This window comes from Papio anubis, chromosome 17, assembly GCF_008728515.1.
Source record: "Papio anubis isolate 15944 chromosome 17, Panubis1.0, whole genome shotgun sequence".
Lineage (NCBI taxonomy): Eukaryota > Metazoa > Chordata > Mammalia > Primates > Cercopithecidae > Papio > Papio anubis.
Window position 1 is genome coordinate 40,740,061 of NC_044992.1, and position 22,024 is coordinate 40,762,084.

At 37.9% G+C, this 22,024-nt stretch overlaps 1 protein-coding gene across 1 annotated transcript in view; it reads left to right on the top strand.

Annotated features, from left to right (window-relative positions):
* The window catches only part of CA10 (carbonic anhydrase 10), a 524,630-nt gene that overhangs the window by 205,574 nt on the left and 297,032 nt on the right, over positions 1–22,024 (top strand). Inside the window, exon 4 of the mRNA XM_009190286.4 lies at positions 16,339–16,481. Coding sequence (XP_009188550.1) covers positions 16,339–16,481 — 143 coding nt within the window. The remainder of the gene's footprint in view (positions 1–16,338; positions 16,482–22,024) is intronic.

The following is a 22,024-nucleotide window of genomic DNA, read 5'->3' on the forward strand; positions in this document are numbered from 1 at the left end:
GAAAAGGAGGAATTCTTGCTCGGTATAGAGAGGTCTCCCAGGTCTACTTTTTGACAATTGCTAAGTGTGACTGCCCTTTCTCTCCTTTCCTACAAGGGGAGGGCATACCACCTGCATTTTATTCCCGGGTCTACCCGGATCATCCCAGTTGACCCAGAAATTCAGAAAGAGGGTACATGGAAGTGGAGTCTCTTTATCATTTCCTTGCTAATGACAAGAGATGTGATAAGAAAGTTAATTGGTTTAACAGAATATAGTTCTCCGTAGTGTTAAAATTTGACCCAAATAAGCAGTCTTATTTTTCAAATGTTTTGTGAAAGTACTACCTGCTCATTGTAAATAGCTTGGAATATACATATATGTTAATATTTACCTGTAATTTCACTATCCAGAGATAACGTCTATCCGCATTTTGGTTATCTTTTTGTCCCTCCAGTGCACATTGTTTTATATATTTGAGACTATATATAAAAATTTGCTGTATTGTTAAAATTTATGTTAATGATGGCACCAATATTCTTTATGTAAGTATACCTAATTTGCTAAACCATTCCCCTATTACTGTTGCACGTTTAGATTGTTTTCAGTGTTTCATTGTGCTAAATTATGTTCTGGTTAATGTGTTTGTGCATAAATCATTTTTGATTTTTAAATGCAGCTTGTTGTTTCTAACGTGATGATGAGTTGCAGACTCCCTTCCCATAAGGTGGGGGTAGCCTGCAGAGGTAGGTCATTGAGAAGCAGGGTCAGGTTGCTGGCAGTGCCTGTTGGGGGCCACATACTGGTTAAAACTTCATGGCCCCATATCTGATAAACAGATTCTTAATTCCAGAAACAGGATAGTCCTGGTATGTTCACTGATTAGGACCTTAGGGCTGACTGGTGATCATTAAAATAGCACAGGATGATGAATAAACCATTATGACAGTTCATTTTATAATGTGGGAATTGGGAAATCCCCTTTCTATAACAGAACTATTCATGTCTGCCATCTAAGACATTCTTTTTCTTTCTTGGGATTAGAACACTCGGTAACCTTTATCCAAAGGTTGTTTGGTGGACAAAGAATTAGAACAAAAGGTGGACAAAATTGAGAGCAATGGTAGGTCCCAGTGAAATTTTACTAATCCCACCAAGAGATACTGTTCTGTACCTCTCTCAAGGGGCAGGGCAGGAGGCAAAATTTGAATGTTTGTTTCTCTGTTCCATATTTCGTTATCGACCCTTTAGTCGATATATTTTTCCTTTTAGGCCTGTCATTGTTAAGGTCATGTTGCTGACCTTGTAAAGCCAAGAAAAACCTGCTTTCTTCCAATAAATGTTAATTTCATCTGCTGGTTTCTCCTATTATCATGACCTATGGACAACTGCATGGGAAGCACCTGGGCTGCTTGTTAAATAATGCAAATCTCCGGATCCCACCATAGACTTATTTAATCAGTCTCTGGTTTGAGTCCCAGATTGCGCTTGCAACAAGCACTCCATTCAATTGTTGTGTATCCTAAAAATCACAAATTAAAACAATATAGGATCACATAGTAGTTAAGGTGTATAGGCTCTGGAGCCGGACTGCCTTGCTTTAAATACTTTCTAGCTGTAATATTTTGGAAATTTGCTTCAAATCTCCTTGTGTCTCCGTTTTCTCAACTCTAAAATGAGGATGGTAACTATACCTACATTCCAGGAGTGTTGTTAGGATTAAAAGAGTTAATACATATGTCAAACACTTAGAATGGGGCCTAGAATGGGTTTAGTATTTAATAAACATTAACCATTTAACCACAGCACTAGACCAGCTCTGTTTATGGCATCCTGCAAAGACCTTTGACCCTTTCCCTTTCTTTGTCAACATTAGTCTATTCCCTTATTTCCTCGCTGAACTAGTATTAGCCAATGCCTCTTATGCTCATAGTCTTGCTAAGCCCTGAAATTAGTGCTTTATCACTACACTAAGCCTTCATTAGTATATATTTACAGTTATCAGTAATGCATCACTTCTGATTGCTTCTAGATTTGGATTTTGCTTCCTGCTCTTTAGAACAAAAAGAAATTTAAAAAGTTGCCTCCTTCTGAGAAAAGAAGGTGTACAATCTCATTTGGTGACTTGGACTTTATACAAGGGGCTTTTGTTGAACTGCCAAATGAAATCATGCACTACTGTATAAGGTAGTAGTGAAACCTTTATGTTTTGAGAACGTGCTTTATAAACCATAAAGTAATACAAAAATTAGAGCTCTGCTGATTCAGCCAGATTTCTCAATGCAAAAATAAATAATAAATAAATAAACAAATAGAAAAGGGCAGAAAGGGTAGTCTTATGATGAATCTGGAGCTAACGCTTAGGCTGCTTACAGAGGAAGCTTCTTAGAATGTGTTCACTGTTGATCTAATTTCTGAGCAGTCCTTGTGACTGTCTTAGGCATCATGGCCTTTAAAACTCAAATGTTCTTTTCATGTCTTGTCACCATGAACTGGTGTTTCCTCAGGGCAGTTTGAGTTCTCAGTGAAAACCAGAGCAGCACTTGCAGCTATACTGAGAAAACTTCGTACTCTCACTGTTTCACACATAACACACAAAAATGTTGAACTTTAATGTCTGGAGCCATTGATTTGAGAGAGTTTTCTATGCTTGATTAGTTTCTTTAAAAAAGCTTAGCTTAGATCAGCATGAATTTCTTTTGCTGGATTATTGGGGATCTCCTAGGGAGCCTTCAGGTTGGAGTAGGGTTTGTTAAGCACCTTGGGAAGCAACAGTAAAGGAAAAAGCCAATATTTATGCCATATATTTAAGTAAGTATGACAACATAAATATGTTCCTTGTGTTTTAGTACATTAACTTGAGCTGTGGTCCTGTCTAGGCAGCAAAAATTGTACTGAAATACAGAGACCCAACTGACCAAGAGAGTGCTACTCATTTGTATGCATATTGCAATGTAAATATGAATAATTAGAAACCAAAAATGTATAACAACTGACAAAGCACATCTACATTCATTCATCATTGAATCTTTGTACAGTATTCTGTGGAAATGAGAAGCATCTTTAAAAATGAAACCTAAGGACAGGTGTACATTCTTTTATGTTCTAAAGTCATATTGACCAGTGTCAAGGTCTCTTGAGGTGGTACCATTTTACTACTTCTTCTTCCAACTTGATTATTGGACACAGTCTTAAACCTGTTTTTCATGATTGGTACAAGGATGGATGAAATGTTTGCCATAGGGCTATACTTCTGAAAGCTCGGAGCATACCATGCTCATGAACATAGAAATGAGTAAAATGCTTCTCTGTTTATAGTCTAACTCATAAACTTCTTCTATTCCCTTTCCCACTGACCACTGCAAATCTCCTTACTAATCTACTTTCTTCCTTTAGTTTTGCATCTTGAATCACTCTTTCTTTTCCTGTTCAATTTGGTATCCCAACTTTGGACTTCTGCCTTACCAAGAATGTGGTCAAATCCCCACTGTATCTGGTATTCATACTTTACAACATGGATAAACAACACCGTGTTTCTGGAATCAAGCCTTATCTATCACTTCATCTGGGGAGGGTTACAGGATAATAAACAGTCATCCTGAGTAAATGCCTAGCACTGGGCCTATCACAAGTACATGCCCAGTAAAATGACTGCCCTCCCCATTCCCATCATTTGCCTCATCTTCCACTAGTGTATATCAGGTTTTTACTAACTTTTATCTCTCTTTTTGTTTTTATTTAAACACCATTGCCTGTGGATCTACCAATACTGGACACTTGTCTTTGGAATGATGAGAGATGGAAGTCTCTGTTTTCAAGAAATGTTTATCCTAGTTGAGGAGGCAGGCATGTACAAACTTACAACATAGTGAATATTAGAGAAATGCCCAAAGATCACAAGGGCATATGACTCCACTGGAAAGAGTCTGGAACAGAGGGAATGGAAGATGGGAAAACCTGCTTAGAGGAGTCATTGACCTGCACCTTGAAGAATGAGAATATACTCTATGCATAGGAAAGTAAGGAAGGATGCTCCAGTCAATGCAGCCACTGCAGGCAAAGGCTTGTTAGTGGAACTGCCAGGAGCCCTGAAAGGCTGGGCATGCGTTTGGGTACAGGGTGGTGAGGAGTGCCAGAAAGTCACTAAATCTATTTTTCTGCTAGTGTTATTTTGAATACAAGAGATTTTCTTTAAAAACCCTTTAGAGATATTTACTTTTGGTCAGTCACCTTTTATAGGCCCAGGCCCTGTAATTAGGTCTTGTGCCATATCAGAGTTCCTGATCTTGAAGAACTTGCATATACTTAAGGAAATGCATTTTTAAAACAGTGAACAACATAACCATGCATAATTAAGTAGGAATCCTCTAGCACCTAACCAGCTTCTCTAGAAATCCAGAGTGATTATTTCAATAGTAAAGGATGATGTAATGCAGGGATTGGGATTTAAATTAGGGATGCTAAGAGGTATAGAATTTGACTAGGGGCTGTAGAAAGTAGAAACAATAATTAAAGCAAATGCACAAAAGTAAGCATGAGCATATTGTGTTGTTGGGGGTATTGAAGTAGAATAATTCTCCACTCATTCTACAAATTGTATTGTAAGATCATAGTATGACAAGGACGGGAGGGAAAATGGTATGCAAAGCGGACACTTGGTCCTGCCCTCTCTCATGCATCTATCCATTCATCCATCCACCCATTCAATAAGTAGTTGTTGCATATCTACATTGTGTCAAGTATTGGAATGGAAACTGGCAACATCACAGTGGCATCAAATCAGAACTCCAGGGCTCTAAGGGAACACAAGTCTAGAGTAATCTCATCCTTATATTGCTGTGCACTAAATTCTGTTGTGGACCATGGACCTAGCCCAGTTGTTAGTCTGGGTTCTTCCTTGTCTGCCAAGCTCTCACGTCATTTGCAAAAGGCCTGCAAGATTTCCTTCCTGGCTAATAGGAAGCGTGATTATACAAAAGTCTAACAGGAAAGTTAAGAGGACAAGTGAAATGTGTTGGTCAAGACACTATATCATAGAAGCAAAATCTAGCCCCTCAATAAAAAATACGTCACACATTTATTGGACAATGAATCCCAGTGCAAAATCATTAAAACACCAACAGATCATATATGTGGTTTCGTGCCATCTTTGGTGACCAGTTGTGTTGTGTTTGGGCTCCAAGACTCGGTGGCAGCATGAAGGTTATTTCTCCTGATGTCTCATGAAGATAAATAAGCCCTGTTATTTGTGTAAATAATAAAGAAAATACCCTACATCCACATAAACCTCAAGACAGACGAACAGTTGCAGGTTTCTGTAGAATTACACAAATGTGAAGACAATAAGAAATTGCAAAAACTGAGGTATCCACTGTTGCAATGGGCTCTAAGGCTAAGTTCAACTGACCTCCATATACAGTTATTAATAGGTGATAGTGTTTGCAATTCTACTGTACCCTTCATTATTCACCTACTTTTGACATATGTGTAAGGGTATAATTTTGCATGTACATACAGAGTGAGTGAGTGTTAAAGGGATAGAGGGACAGTGAGATGTTTATATACTAAAATAGATAAAGGATAGTGTATTCCAAGATATCCAGATGTTTTGCAGGATTTTAGAAGTGCTTCACCAGATGTTTGAATTTGTAGGAAAACATCACCTGATACTGTTTTGGTGAACTTTCAGAATGTACAAAGGCTGAAGAAGATCACCTATTTTCAGTGGTCGTATTATTTTATCTGGCATTTAATTCTCATGTCCCTGCTGGTTTCGACATTACTGGTATTTGCTTCTGAAAGTCAAGAAGATTCAGCTTTTGTAGAAACATCAAGGAGGTCATGTGATTATCCAGAGGCATCAGCCTGGTCGTTTTCTTCAGAGTTGAGTAGGTGGAAATAATTAATGGGCTGGTTTATTGTCATACATTGAGACATTCCTCTCTTTGTGGTTTTAATTCCCAGCTTCAATCAACTAATTTCAGGTTTTATCTGAAGCACCCATAATTACCGGGGGCAAGAAAAATTGCCAGCCAAATGTAACCTGATAATGCTTAATACAACTGTTAGACTAAATCTTAAACCTGATACAGGCACACAAGAGCTTAATGCCTACATAAACCAGACTGTCTTTTATGCCTTCCCCTGGGTTCTCACAAGAACAAGTCACCTGATTCAGGAGCCTTAATTCTCAGAAAGCAAAATATTGAGGAGGAAACAATGATGGCAGCTTAATTCATCTTAATTCTGTGCTGGGTCTGAGGAATGAATGAGAACAGAATGAGAATAGGAATTTTAGACCTGGATTCAAATCACCAGCTCAGCTGTGCACTGGCTGAATATCCTTGGATAAATTACTCAACTTGTTGAGCCTCAGTTTCCTATCTATAAAATGGGAAAACTAGTACCCATCTTTGGGGACTGCAATTATGTAGAACTTGATGTAAATCTACCTTCTTTCTGGTTTCCCACCAACGGCATACTCCATGACTTGGTGAATAAATAGAATTGGCTATGATGGCCATTGCTAATTTTGTTGTTTTGAGTTTTCACTATCACTTTGGTGGACAAAGATATTCAGCAAAGTGTGTCCTCTTATGACCCTGATTTTACAAAGGAGGAGACTGAGGCTCAAGAGAAAACATGTTTGGCTTAAGTCAGGGCACCAGGTTAGGAAGGAAGTATAGCACAGGAGTTATAAGAACAAGGAATCTAGAGCCAGAATAACCTGAGTTTTGAATTTTGACTTCACCACTTACCAGGGTGTTTTTTGTTTATCTTGAACAAGTTAGTTTGACATCTCTATGTCTCAGATTCCTATAAGACTGGTGAGAATCAGGGCAATAGTAAGGTCTACCTCCAAGGTGATTAAAAGAGTAAATTTTCCCTTGAGGGCTTTTTGAAGAAAGGGGCAGGCACTGTCCTCTATCAAGTATGACTGAAGTACGTAACTACCTGAAGACATGAGGAGGAGCCAGATAACCTCTGACAGTCTTGTGCCCCCAAGAATGCTCCAACAGCATAAGGGTTCCTAGGATCACTAGTCCTAACTCCAGATTTCCCTGGAGCTTGGGTGTTTATGGTCCCATAGTGGTAGCAGGGGAAGAGCAGTGTCTTTTTGATCAGGAAGCTTTGTCATATAAATTACCATAAATGTTACTACACTCAAAACAGCATGCACTTACACAAGAATACACAAATAGATGAAACAATCTAGAAAGACCAGAAGCAAATCCAGTACATATGGAAACTTGATCTGTGATCAAAGGGGCATTCAGTTTGATGGTGAAAGATGGTTTGTTTAATAAATAATGCTGGCACTATTTACTTTTTACCTGGGAAAAATGTGAGACTTCTGTCTCATGGCATATACAGATATTAATCACTGGTATATATTTTAATCAAATTGTAAAAAGTGTAACAATAAAAATATTTTATAAAAATTTAAGGAAAACGTATATATAACCTGTAGTTGTAAAGGCCATCTTAAATGAGAGCAAAAACTCAGAAACCTTATAAAGAAAATTATGAACAAATCCAAGCATACAAAATGATAAAATCCTTATATAGCAAAATACCAAAAAAACAAGGTTTAAAAGCTAGATAAGAGGCTAGGAGAAAATATTTATACCGTATCACAAAAGGTCAGTATCTCCATAATTCACATGACAGCTAAAGTTGAAATGAAAAACATAACCTGGAGAAAAATATGTGAAGAATATGATCAGAAGATAAATGCAAATAATCAATGAGCATATAAGATATGCTAGAAATATTTCTAGTAACTAGAAAATGCAAATTCAATCAGTGAGATACCATTTTTTCCTATAGATTGCTAAAAATAAATAATAAATAACATCCAATACTATGGACATTGAGGGGAAATGGACACATCACACATTGCCGATAGGAGAGTAAATATTCATCACCGTCACTACCAGTATCTTTGAGACTAATTTGACAGCATCTATTAAAATCATGTGCATACCTTGACTGAACAATACTACCTTTAGGAATCTTTCCTACTGAAATGAAAGCACTAGTATGAAAAAGAATATCTCTGAGGCCATTTATTGCGGCATTGATTTTCATGGTAAGGTAAGATGGAAATAACTTTAATGTCTTTCATCTAGGGAATGATTGAGAAAAGTGAAGTGCATTCAAACTGTAGAAGTTCTGTAGCTTTACACAAGAAAGAGTAGCTCTATTAGTATGGACATGGAGGGACATCCATGGCATAATGTTACTTTTTATAAAAATATTTCTTTTTTAGAAAAGAACCTCTCAAAAAAATATATATATATATATTTGTGTGTTTGTAGGAGCATACTAAAAGATATTGAATGATGCCTAATACACTTTCATACTGGTTTCCTCAGGGCCTCACTGGAAGGAGGAAGAGATGATTACCTCTTGCTTTATATACCTGTGGATCGTTTGACATGTTACCATGTGTGCATTACTTTGTTTGGTTTTTTTTTGTTTGTTTGTTTGTTTTTGTTTGTTTTAAAGAAATAAACTGATCTCAAATTCTAGTTCCCTAACCTACTTGGTCAGGTAACCTTAGAAAGCCATCTGACGTCTTTGAGTATTATTTTCCTCACCTGTAAAGTAACAATATTGAGGAGGATTGAGCAAGATAAGATGTGTCAAGTTCCTAGCACAGAGCTTGTTAAACGGGGTGATCAGCAAAAGAGAAACCCTCCTCTTCCTTTCTCTTTACCTTCAGTGATGTGTTTTCTGGGATCAAGCCAGTGACCACTTGGAACCAAGCACAAACAGGAAGAAGGATGAAGCTGCTGCTGCACAAATAAATAATCTGACAACTTCCAAAAGCTACATTAAAATCATTTTTATTTGGAGTTAAAAACCCTCTTGGATGATCCACATCGCTGCTCACTGCCTCCATTTATCCAGACACTGAGAGCTATGGATCTAAGAAATAAATGCACATGGCTGATTGAAAATATGGAATTAAGCAACTAATCCTCTGACCTAGACTCCCATCAGAGCGCCCTGTTCTGAAACCAGGCTGGATTGGGTGGGCATCTGAAAGTTGCCTCCCTGTACCCTTCTGCCTGGATCCTTCACCCTCATCTGTCTCTGCCCTGAGAATGCCACAGTGTTGGAATCACAGTGTGGTTCATGCTGTTCCCCCTCCTCACTCAACCCCTTCTCCAATGTTTTAAATCCTTATTATAGAGCCAACATTATGCTAGACCATTTATAAATACATTCTCACAATCTTCCCAACAACTCTGTGAAGTAGCTGTCATCCCCGTTTTTACAGATAGAGAATGAAGCCACCTAATAATTTAGCCACCTTCTTTTGATTCTGTGTTAAGGACATGGTACTACTGATCTTTCCGCCATAGAATAATAGCTGTATGGGAGAAATATTGGAGAAGTCAGAAGATGCAGTGGCTTAAATTTTCCCTGTATAATAGTTTGTATTCTGGTAATAATCCATCTTAGTTGTTAGGACTAGTATATCTCTGTTTGAGGAAATGCTTCAATGTTTTAACTAGCTACAAGATTAAAAACACAACCAAAGCAATAGGATTAAAACAATGCACTCTCTACTAGTAAGGCTTGCCTTAGCACTTGAGAAAACAGCCAGATCAGCTTGCTTCTTGCTCTGAATTAATTTAAGCCTTAATATACACATACCTTTATTATAACACTTATCATATTTTGTTAGAACTATTTGTTAGCTTGCCTATCTTCCCACCATACTGAGTGTCCTGAAGAGTGGGAACATTTTGATTTATCTTTCTATCCCTGGTTCATTAGATACAGTCCATTAATTTTTTAGATGAATGCACAAATTAATGATTATGGGTTAAATAGAATATATGCAATTCCTTAGAGGTTCCCAAGTGACAGCCCTAGTTCTCAATGGGAGAAATTACCTTTAACAATGGGCAGCCCTAGTTAAGGACCCTCCATGTGCTATGAGTCGGAGGTCCTGCAATGGAGGAAGAATTCATCAGCAAAGGGGTTAACTTTAAGGCCAATTCCATCTATGAAATAAATCTGAAATCAGAAAGGGACCAAAAGCCTGCAGCAGTGGATATTTTAAACTTGCTCATTAATAATGGCTCAAAGTGGAGATTTATTACTGTTGAGAAGAGAGGAAGAGACAGTAAATCAGGATTGGTGAGGAAAAGAGCAAGGGAAAGATATGAGTTCTTATTTAAAATGTATTCATATGCTTTATAACCCCAAAGTAGAGATTGCTATATTGAAGTGGAAGGCTTTATTTGTAGGACTGAATTCACTATAGATATGTTTTATGCCAGTGTTCATTTTCCCAACTTTCATTTGCTTTTCCTTGACCGAAAAGTAGGGGACTTAGTTTATAGCTTGAAAACGAGAAAAGATTGCTTTAGCTGAGTGTCTTCATGAAAATATTCCTTGCTTCAAAGAATGGTTTGTAAAGCACTAGTTGGATCCTAGGAAAACACGATTTTATTGGCACATATTTTGAAGAGAATAATTTTTAAAACATTCAATTAGTTCTGCCTTTGAGATACAATTTAAACACACCCAAAGCAATAGGATTAAATTCATGTAAAAACCTATGTCCCCAGCTGTTGCTTGGGAACAAATTCTTTTCCCATTCAAACTACTCCAAGGATAGTCAAGCTTGCTGTTGGCTGTGTTCCACCTGAGGCAGATACCTGCCTTTAATTCAAAAATCAGACCATGGTACTTCCCTGCTAAACTCTCAGTGGCTTTCTATTAATTTGGAGTAAAATGCAAACTCCTTAGTGTGGCCTGCAGAGCCCTGAACCATCTGTTCCTGGTCTACCCAGCCAGCACCATCTCATTTCGCTCTTCTCCTCATCTGGTCCATCAGGCTTAAGTCAACCGACTTCCTCTCAGTTCCTGAACACATCCAGCTCTTCTCTGCCAAGACTGCTCTCTTTTGCTCTGCCTTGGACATCCTTTCTCCTGCCTCTGTATAAAAGCAACTTTTCCAGTCCTTCCAGAGTCTACCAGCTGACCTTTCTAGAGAGACCTCCCTTGACCATGCTACCTAGGTTTTCTCTCCCATACATGCTTTAAGCTATGATCCATTACCATCTTGTCTCCCACAACATGCTTACCAAAAACTTTACACAGATAGACATATAGAAACTTGTTTGTCTCCCATATTTCCCACTAGCCTGCAAGATTCATGAGAATAGGAACCATATCTCTCATTCATAATTGACTTCCCAGAACTGATGGCAGTGCCTGACACATAGTAGGTCCTCAGTAAAGATTTGTTGCAACAACTTTCAGTGCCAATCCTAATGCCTGGCACATCAGAGGCTGTCAGTAAATGCTTTTGAATTGAATTTATCTTGTTGCTATAGGACTTAGCAAATTCACATAAGCTGTATAAATTAATTCCAAGTGCCTAACATCCTGCCCACAACAGCAAATTCTGCTGGCTCAGGACAAATGAATAAGGAAGATGCTTAAAAGCTCAATCTAACTTTGTAACACCTTCTCTAGGACAAAGATGTCATCAAGGCCAGTTTTAACTCCCTTATCGGACTTGATTCCTCTGGTTCCTTGCTCTTCTGACCTATTTGTTTTTGGTGAAAACTTTGTTGTTTTAATCTGGACATTGCCAAGGTGTGTTATTAAACAGCTGGAGCTTTTTTATTTCATGGGTCTGAACAAGCAGCTGAGAAGTTTTGCTTTGGGTTTGCCAAGGCTCGTGATTTAAGCAGTTGAAATCACAGAGTCACTGAGCATCTTTCATAACTCACTGGACCCAGAGCCAAGAGAACGTTTGGGATTTGTAATTTATGATAAGAATGGCAGTAGTGCCATTGGGAAATATTTTGGCAAGATAACACGTCGCTGTGATGCAGCAGTTAAGTTCCATGGTTTAGGCTGTGTGAAAATTAATTTGCAAAAATATTCAGGTCTGTTTTGTGTTCTAGTTTATATGTAAATTAGAAGATTGTACAACAAGGATGCCAGGGATGATGGAATTCAAACATCATCAGACTGGTTGTCCATTAATTAGAGTGATTCTTTATTTTGCTTTATTTACATTTTCTGTCAACAATAAGTTGTATTGATCAAGTAAACAAAAGACACAGCATTAGCTAATAAGCCATAATAATGGACGCTTTAAAAATAAAAGTTTAAAAATCTGATTTGGGAGGATAGCCATGGAAACTAAGAGAAAGAATTCAACAATATTTCTCTTAGCTTGGAAATAGAAGCAGTGCTGCCACAGCATTATATAAGCCACTTTTACTCCTAAAGGTCACTTTTATTCCTAAAGGTGACAGCGTTATATAAGCCACTTTTACTCCTGAAGGATAACACTATGAAGGGTAGTTAAGTATCAGAACCTTGGATATAAGTGAGAGTTCTGTGCAAACCCACAGGGCGAGTTTCTCACTCTAAATACTGAAGCCTTCATTCATACACCCATTCTTGCTCTGCATGTAAAGTGAGCCATCTGACTCCTATGCCCCAATAGGCACGGGCACTTCATGCCCTCCTGTTTTCACAGCCTTCATTCTAAACCATTTCCCGAGAATCTAGATTATGCCACATTTGCAGACCTAGTCTGGTCCATTTGGCGCTTGAGTTCCCTGGACTAGCTTCAATACCTTAATTACTGTCCCAACACTTAACACTGCTTCTAACAGCAAAGACTTCTCATTTTTTTCTGCACTAAAAGCTTACTCAGTGCAGCTGACCCCAGAAACTATCCCTGGAGCAGCTCTTTGTGTGCAATCATCCCCATCGGGTCTCCTCAGAGGCCTGCAGATGGGACCCAAACACATTGCCTGAATTGAAGTATTTTCACACCCAGGCCATTCTGTGTATATTACCCCATGGTTGTATGGCTACTTTAAAATCCTAAGTGTATTCAGAATAGTTGACTTTCAAAGCAGTTTGATTCCAACCTTTGCACTTGAAATTTATTTTAACTGGAAAATTGGCACTAATGTTACTCTTGATTTACCAAAAGAGAAATGATGGCAAAAGTCTTACAGGGGTCTTGGCAACAATTAACTGAAATTTCCTGCAATGATCTGCTCATGTATAGAGCCTGCTGGAGAAGAAGGGGTTTAGAGCAGCAGAGGCTCAGTAGCACTGGAAATCTTGAGTTCTGTTCTTTACTCTGTCCTTCCTCGCCTCTACCTGGCTGTGTGACCTAGAGTGGAGGACTTTACTCCTTACCTGTATGGCCTTAAATCCATGTAATGAATTTAAGTCAGACAAACTCTAAGGTGGCTTCTATTTCTGAAAAGCTATTAATTCATAGCTGATTTAAAATCAGCAATCCAGGGGTAAATAAACTTAGATACCCGTTCAGGACTGGATCCAATGAGAGACACAGCTGGGCAGGGGAGAGTGTTTCTCCGTTGTTCCTCGATTGGCTAAGCAGGTGATTAGCATCAGAGACACAGGCTTTGATCGTGAAGTGGGGATATAAAACCCTGAAACTGTTTGTCATAAAGAATTCCATGCCCAATAAAAGAGAAGGCAGATGTTCGCATAAAGTTTTTGCTGTTTGTGTTTTTGTGGGGGTACTTTTTGGGCATGACGTTTATTAGTGAAGTACAGCAGCAGCTGCCCACCCATGTTGCCACATAATAGCAGTCTTACAATCCATTTATGGGCTTGGAATTATTTTTGTTAATGCTTTTCATGGGAGTAGATGAAATGCAATGTGCACCAGCTGTAACTACTTTAATTATGCAGCTGCCTTCTAGGGAGAGCCCCGCAAGCATCATAGATGTCTTCATTGTCAAAGAGGTTATTGTCTCACAGAGTTTTAAAGGTAAAGAGGTGCTGTATTACTTTTCTATTAGTGCTATAACAAATTATCACAACTGCACAGCATAAAACAGCAGACATTTATCTTCTGTTTCTGGAGGTCAAAAGTATATGTATATGTATGTATATATAGGCATATATATATTCTTAAGGGGTTAAACATCATGGTATCAGCAGGCCTGTATTCCTTACAGCAGGAGGCTCTAGGTGGAGAATCCATTGTCTTGCCTTTTCCAGCTTCTAGAGGCCACCTGCATTCCTTGGTTCATGTCCCCTTCCTGTATCTTCAAAGTCAGCAGAGTATTATCTTCTCTCCTGGCAGGTCTCTGTTTCCATCCATATATCTTTACTCTATATCTCTGACCCTCCTACCTTTCTCTTATAAGGACTTTTGTGATTACATTGGGCCCACCCAGATAATCATAGATAATCTCTCCATCCCAAGACCCTTAATTACATCTGCAAAATACCCTTTACCATCTAAGCTAGTATATTCACAGGTTCTGAGTATTAAGATGTAAACATCATTGGTGGGGAGCTGTTATTCGGCCTACCACAGGAACCATGAAGAATGAGTCAGGTCCAAGGGACACATGACTTACCAAGGGCCACTCAGTTCACTTGTGGACGTGCCATGACTGTATCCCTGGCATGCTCACATTTGCCACTTGTGTGTGGGTTACTGAGAAAGACTGCTAGGAAGATGCCCTAATGAAGGTTTTATTTTCATAATTTGAGATGATTGAGGGATAAATAAATACAAGATCAAGTCAGTGTTTTTTTTAAAAGAGTAGTTTAGAAAAGACAAGTTTATATTTATAATATAAGTGCATTCATAATGCAAGAACTTTCTTAAATATTGTAGTCTTTCTAGGATATGGTACCTTCTAAAGGTGGAATAACTTGTAATGATAACATATTTTAAGCAATGATAAGAAATGACAGTGCTGAGGAAGCACATGCACATGTGTCAATATTTCTCCTCTTCCTCCTCCTTCTCTTTCTCCCTCTGTAACTCAGGCCATTGCTACCATTTTGAAAGTCATTAATGACTGAAAAGCCAATTCAAACTCCTTAAACTAAAGGAAATGGTCTACCAGAGGCTTGTGGGCATGGATGAAACCAAATTAGATATTTGTCATATTTTAAAATGAGACCCATCTTATTTTGATGTTGAAGTGTTTGTCTAGGCCAAGGAACTTATTTTTAGTTCTCCTCCCATGTCTGTTACAGTTGCCTATAACAAATAAGAGAGTCATAGAATTTGAGTATCTTTGGCAAGTGTCTGCCAAACTCCTCTTTTGCCTTAGTTTTCTCCATCTATGCTATAGGCAAGAATGATGGCTACTGTAAGTTAAAGCCTTTATTCAATTTGAGTTTAATTAAACTTGAGTTTCTAAGAGGACAGATTCATTTAAGAAAGCTAATGTGATTGTTAGGCTCATCTTCTCCAGGAGTCACTCCCTGCCTCCCCTCTACCATGGCAGGGTTGGCTTCCCCTCATCCAGAGTCTCGTAACATACTCAACCTCACACTAGTGAACCTCCCCAGTGTGTTCGTTATTCTTGTACTTACCTGCCTTCCTCGAGATTCAGCCTAACCCAGGGTGTGATGCAAAATAGGAATTCACTGTGTGTACTATGGGTGAATGAATGAATGGTCATATAATCTCAGGGGAATTTGAAGGACACATGGATCCAGAGACTCAATGGAAGTACTGAGAGGGGCAGGGAAAGGCTGAAAGTATAGTTTTGATCTTCACTGATATAAAATTAGTAGGCTGGCTTCCCACCCTTGCCCTGAAAACTTTCTTAAATAGAAATAGAACTGGAAACTGCTACAGAAATTTATTCTAATAGATGTTTTAATGTGACACTGAAAATGAGTGGATGGTTTCCTTTGGGTATTTGTGCTTAGCTCTCGATGTCATTTTTCTAGCTATCAAATGAACACCAATTCTTTATCTACAGGTACATTAGGTTGATGACACAGTGTTGAACTAAACAAAGATGAAGTCAAGTTGCCAAGCTCTTGTCTGACACTGATTAGAGAGCTCATAAAATAAGTCACTCCCTCAGTTTAGTCTTGACAGTCCAAAGAAAAACTGTGTATACTGAATGACGCTTTCCTTGAAAAACTTCTAAATAGGATAAGGTTGATTTTCACATCATTCTTGCCAGATAGGAAAAGCAGAGCATCAACTCAAGGGAATTGCTGAATATTTGTACTACCTCAGGCATATCGCAAAGATGATATGACCTGAACAACGATGTTAGCATTAAAGTGGTAATGATGACTGCACTCAACACAGAAACTACAGGATGAGTAGGCCTCAAACAAGAAAATCTGATGACAAGAGATCATGAAGGTAGGACTTAGAGAAGTGGACCAAGATTCAGGCCAGGAAAATACCGTAGCAACCCCCAAGTATCTCCATGGGTGGGAAGATTTGGTGGTTCTCTTCCATTTTACCACTTTTGTACATAGCTCTGTTTGTTTATGTTGTTTCCCCAACCTGCTACTCAGCCTAATTCTACAATTTCTTTTTGTTTCTAGTTCCTTCTTTCTGGGGATTGGTGAACTCAGCTTGGAATCTTTGCTCTGTGGGGAAACGGCAGTCGCCAGTCAACATAGAGACCAGTCACATGATCTTCGACCCCTTTCTGACACCCCTTCGCATCAACACGGGGGGCAGGAAGGTAAGCCACCATATTGCTTCCATGGTTAACCTGAAGATGGGGCCATCTTGATTCTGAAGGCTGAGCCTCAAGGCTTCAGTCTCTGTGATGAGTTTGTCCTCCCACCTAGGAATACCACAGACTTCAGACCTGCTGCCATTAGAAAAACGTCTACATTGTGCTTTTTTACCCTAGTCACACTTTTGTGCTTCTAATTACCCTGTACCTCCTGGAGGTTGCCTGAACTCTTATCAGACAACCTTGGTACCCCCATAAAGGACAGAAAGATAGTGGCCACCCCTGCCTATCATGCTGGGAAAATCTTTCCTCTAAGAAACTGCTTTACTAGGCTTTCTTTTAACCTTAGTGAAGTGGGAAAACCAATTAACAAAAATAAAATCAGACGTTTATCATCCTGGGAGGAAAAAAACAAGAATCACCTTAGATGATTTATATAAAAATCAATAATTAATCTTCCTAGGGGCATCTTGCTTGCTAAGAATCCTAGCTCCTGCACAGAAATGCTGAGCTGGGCTTTGTGATTCTCACACCTGAATCCCTCCCTCGCTCTCCTCCCCCCATAGCGAGCTCCTCCTTAATTTGTGGAAGAGCACAGTTAGTTGCCCATTGGGTCTTCTCATCACTGGAATCTTAGCATTTCTCTTGCTGGTTCATGTCTACTTGGCTATCTTTTACTGTTGAGTACATGTTAAGGGTAGAAAAGAAATGCACATGCAGAAAGTTGTGTTCAAAGGTAATTTAGCTGTTAACTCAAGAGAAATGGAAAATTTGTGTGCAAAAAATTGAGGTTAAAATTATTGACAGCTTTTGTTAATACCAGCAGCTGATATTTTAGGGTTTGGACTCATTGGGCTCTGTTCTGTCTTCCTTTGCACAGTCTGTTCAGTATAAATACCATGAAGTTTGTACATTAATTTTTTCCCCTTCTGATATATTGAAATATATTTTCTTGTACCATGTAACTGTCACAGACACACACACCCCTAATGACTCATCCAAAAGCTGTAAGTGACTTTGACTCAGGTCACAAGTCAGGTTTTAAAAGACATTGCATGTGGCCCATACCATTTAGTTATGCAGTATTTGTGTACTGTTTTAAATATGAATTGAGAAGCACTTTTGTGGAAAGGTCATATATAGGTCATTTGGTTTATTGCTCCTATTCCATATAAAACTATGTTATCCTAATTATTGTTCCATTTACAGTTTTATTTTTATAAATCCTGCAAGGAACTTGTCATGGCTTCTAAGTACATTTCTCTTTTAAAAGGTGAATTATTTATTTAAAGTCATGAACACGTGTGAGTTCACTGGTCAGTATTTAAGAAGGGAACATTGCAGTTATGAATAAATATTCAGTCATCATTCCTTTCTTGGAGAGGGTGATGTAGGAGATAACTGCATTCTAGGCAAAAGGAAAAGCAGGGAGGAAAAAGCCCAAGACTCAGAATGGAGTTTGGTGCCTGAGTTCCAGAATTCAGCTGAAAGGTAGCCAGCAAGGCTGAACACAGATAGCGAAGAGGGACTTGCAAGATGGTAGGCTGGAGAGGACAGTAGAAGGCAGGTCCTGAGGCAGTGTTCAGGAGCTGAATCCTTTGCCTGAGAGTTATGGCAAGCATTTGAAGGGTTTTTAGATAAAGTATAGATTGGAATTGAGATGGAAAATGTGTCAAACTAACACAAACAATGGATATATAATTTTTGCTTTCCATCAGAATGTCTTAAAGGAAAAATGTTGATGTGAAAGAAACCAAAAAATAAAAGTCAACACAGCTTCTCCCTAAAATGTATTGGGAAAGAAGAGATTGGGAGATAGTCTGGCGGTAAAAATCACTCACATGTTATAATTTGGGTTTTTTTTTAAACAGATGATTTTGTATCTTTCCAATTCAGTAAAGTATACCTGATCCAAACCAATTTTCAAATGCATTGGAGTTTGGAATCTTGGCAACATTTACTTTTCACGATGTAAATATTTATATCTGGCACAATTTTTGTTGTCAGTGGTTTGAAGAGCTGAGAACTGTCTGATGGTTCCTTTTGCATTTGTGAAAGGTAGAAAATAAAATATAGTTGGTCGTGATAAACTAATTGGTAATGAAATGCCTTAATTTGATAGACAATAAGTAAATCATGTTTGCATCACATTTTTGAAGGTGATGTTTAATGGGTTGGAAACTTGTTTTGAAAGTGAGAATTCAAATCACTGTTCTGAATTTTGTTTTCCCTTAAAGAAATACCCAACTTAACTGATTTGAAAATCACCCTGTAGAATTTTTGTAGAATTTGGGCAAGTTCTGTAGTTTTGTAGAATTTGGGCAAGATGTCACATTTTGAAGTCTGAACCCAGCTGGGTGTCAGTAGGTGAAATGCAGCCCAGTAACTATGTGTTTTGTGTTGCATTTGTATCCACAAGCATTATTCTTTCTGGTGTTCAAGTGTATCTTATGCACAAAACTGTGATGCAGCTCTCTGGAAGCCCCTGACTTGTGTTACTATGTTTATTTTAATGTATTTGACCTGACATTGGGCTCAAATGAAGGAAAAAGGGCTTTTCTTACCATAGTTTAAGACTAACATTCAACCTCAGTACAAGAATAACAAGGATTAATAGTTATTCCTTATTCTGCAGTAACCTTCTCATTCTATGCACTGTGCCTTGAATGTAATAGAAAATATTCATTTTTACTTAAAAATGAGACTTATGTCACCTTTTAGCCTCATGTGACAGGTTGCAGTCAAAATGTAGTTCAAACTGTGTTTCATGCAAAAAGTTATTTAAAATATTGTATATAATTACCTTCAGGCTATGTACATGAGACATAATGTATATGAAGCATACATGAATTTTTTTGTTTCGACTTGGGTTCCATCCCCAAAAATCTCATTATATATATATGAAAATATCCAAAATTAATAAAATTTGAAACACTTATGATCCCAAACACTTTGCATAATGGATATTAAATTTGTAATTGTATTTTTACAAATGGCACGCCTTTAAGGCTGGGTTGTATGTAAATATAAGACACCTACCTTGGAACCAATCCCCAGCCTTTGACGCCATTAAATTTAATGTCCAATTGCTACATTGTTTGGAGCTAATTAATCCATTCTAGTTAAAGCTACTAAATTAACTCAAGAATCAAGAAGGAGGAAGATGGGGAGATAATTCTTTGTAGTTTCAGGTTGTTTAAAGTCTCCATATATGAAGAAGTTTGATTATGATATAAATGATGTTTTACACTGAGTTAAGCCTCACTGACTGTTTTAAAGATCGAGATGCTTGTTAGCCATTGAACTTGTAAAATTTCACAAAAGTTTCACCTTTCATGTCTTTTTGCTCAGACCAAAGTGAGTGTAAGCAGTGTGTTTGTGTTTTAATTTTAGTGTACTAGTCACATAAGTGAGAATCTTGGTAATTTGAAAATGAAATACAGGATGGGAAGGTTACCACAGAGTAAAATATGGATAACTTCAATAAATTATTTTGGAATATAGATACTTGCTTTGAGCATTTGATATAGGTGGGCATTGAAAGGTTGTGAATTTAGCTTTCAGGAAGGAAATATGGCACATAGAAACCTATCTGCTGATCTAAAATACCTAAAAGGAGAAAAAACATATTAAAACTGAGACTAAAATCCACTCACCGATTCTACCATTTTAACCAAAAATTAGTCCTGCCAACTTTTCTCATCTTTTAACTCATTTAATAGAATAGACACCTCAGTAGTTAATGACATGACAGTTCCTTATTGTATGTTAAGTATAAAAGGTAGGATCTATCATATGTTAAGTATAAAAGGTAAGATCTAAACATACTTATCATATGTTAAGTATAAAAGTAGGATCATATGTTAAGTATGAAAGGTAGGATCTGAGTATAAAAGGTAGTTAATGACATGACAATTCCTTATCATATGTTAGGTATAAACGGTAGGATCTAAAAAAGAGACTGGGATGAAGGATAATACTGTTTTATTTTTTCTTTTCTAAAGTTTCCAGATTTGCACAAACAGACTTGCATTAATTTGGTAATCTGAAAAATACTTATGTTCTAACCTCTCTTTCCATTTCATTTCAAAATATATTTGGAGTTGTTAAATGTGGTAGATAGAAGAATGTCCCCTCCCAAAAATGTCCACATCTTAACCACAGGACTTCTAAGTGTGTCGCTTTATGTAGCAGAAGGTATCCTGAAGATATGATTAAATAGAGGATTTTAAAACTGGAAGGTTACCCTGGACTATCCAGGTAAACCCCTTGTAATCACAGAGTCCTTAAAAGGAAAAGACAGAAGCAGGAGAGTCCGAATCAGAGAACAGAGACGTGAGGATGGAAGCAAAGGTCGGAGTGACGCAGGGCCACGAGCCAAGGAGGCCTCTAGAAGCTGCAAAGCGCAAAGAAACAGATTCTTCCTTGGAACTTCCAGAAAGAATACAGCCCTACTGACACCTTAATTTTAGCCCAGCAAAACTGATTTCAGATTTCTAACTCTCCAAATATAAGATAATAAATTTGAGTTAACTTGAGCCAGTAATTATGGGGTAATTTGTTGCAGTGCCACAAAAAAAAAAAAAAGAAAAGAAAAAAACTAAAATAATAGATGTGAACATAAAAATGGTACTGGTTTACTAACCACAAATCAACAAATTATTTTTAAAACTTTTTGGCATTTTTGTAAAATTATAGTCAGAAACAGCCTTTTTTCTGTACAACAGGGAAACGATTAAAATGAATCTAATCACAGATTCACAGCAGCTTAGATTTGTGACAGTACCTTTGGAAGCCAACTCCTGGCACTTCCAGTCCAGTGCTGGAGTCTAAGTTCCTCTCCACCCTCAGTATCATCTCATTGTTTCTAGGAGTTCTAAACTACTGGTAGTTCTTCATTTGGGTCCTGTGTTTGGTCTCTGCTGCAGAATATTTGACAGCCATTTTTTTCTTTTACTGTTTTAAAGTGGATGGTTCAGTGACATTGAGTACATTCAGGCTATTGTGCAGCCATCACAACTATGCATTTTTGTCACTTTTTTGTCATCCCAACTTGAAACTCTGTACCCAGTAAACAAGAACTCCCCTTTTTCCATCCCCCTAGCCCCTGGTAACCTCTGTCCTACGTTCTGTTTCTATGAATTTGCCGGCTCTAAGTACCTCATAGACGTAGAATTACATAATATTTATCTTTTTAATGTCTGGCTTATTTCACTGAGCATAACGTTTTCAAGGTCCATCCATGTTGGAGCATCTATCAGAATTTAATTCAATTTTAAGGCTCAATAATACTCCATTGTATGTATATACCACATTGTGTTTGTCTGTTCTTCTGTCGATAAGACATTTGGGTTGCATCCAGCTTTTGATTTTTGTGAATAATGCTGCAATGAAAATTGGTATACAATGAACTGTTTGAGTCCCCTGCTTCCAGTTTTTCTGGGTGTATAGCAAGGAGTGGACTTACTGGGGCATATCTATGTTTAACTTTTTGAGGATTGTCACACTTTTTTCCACAGTAGCTATACGATTTTACATTCCCATCA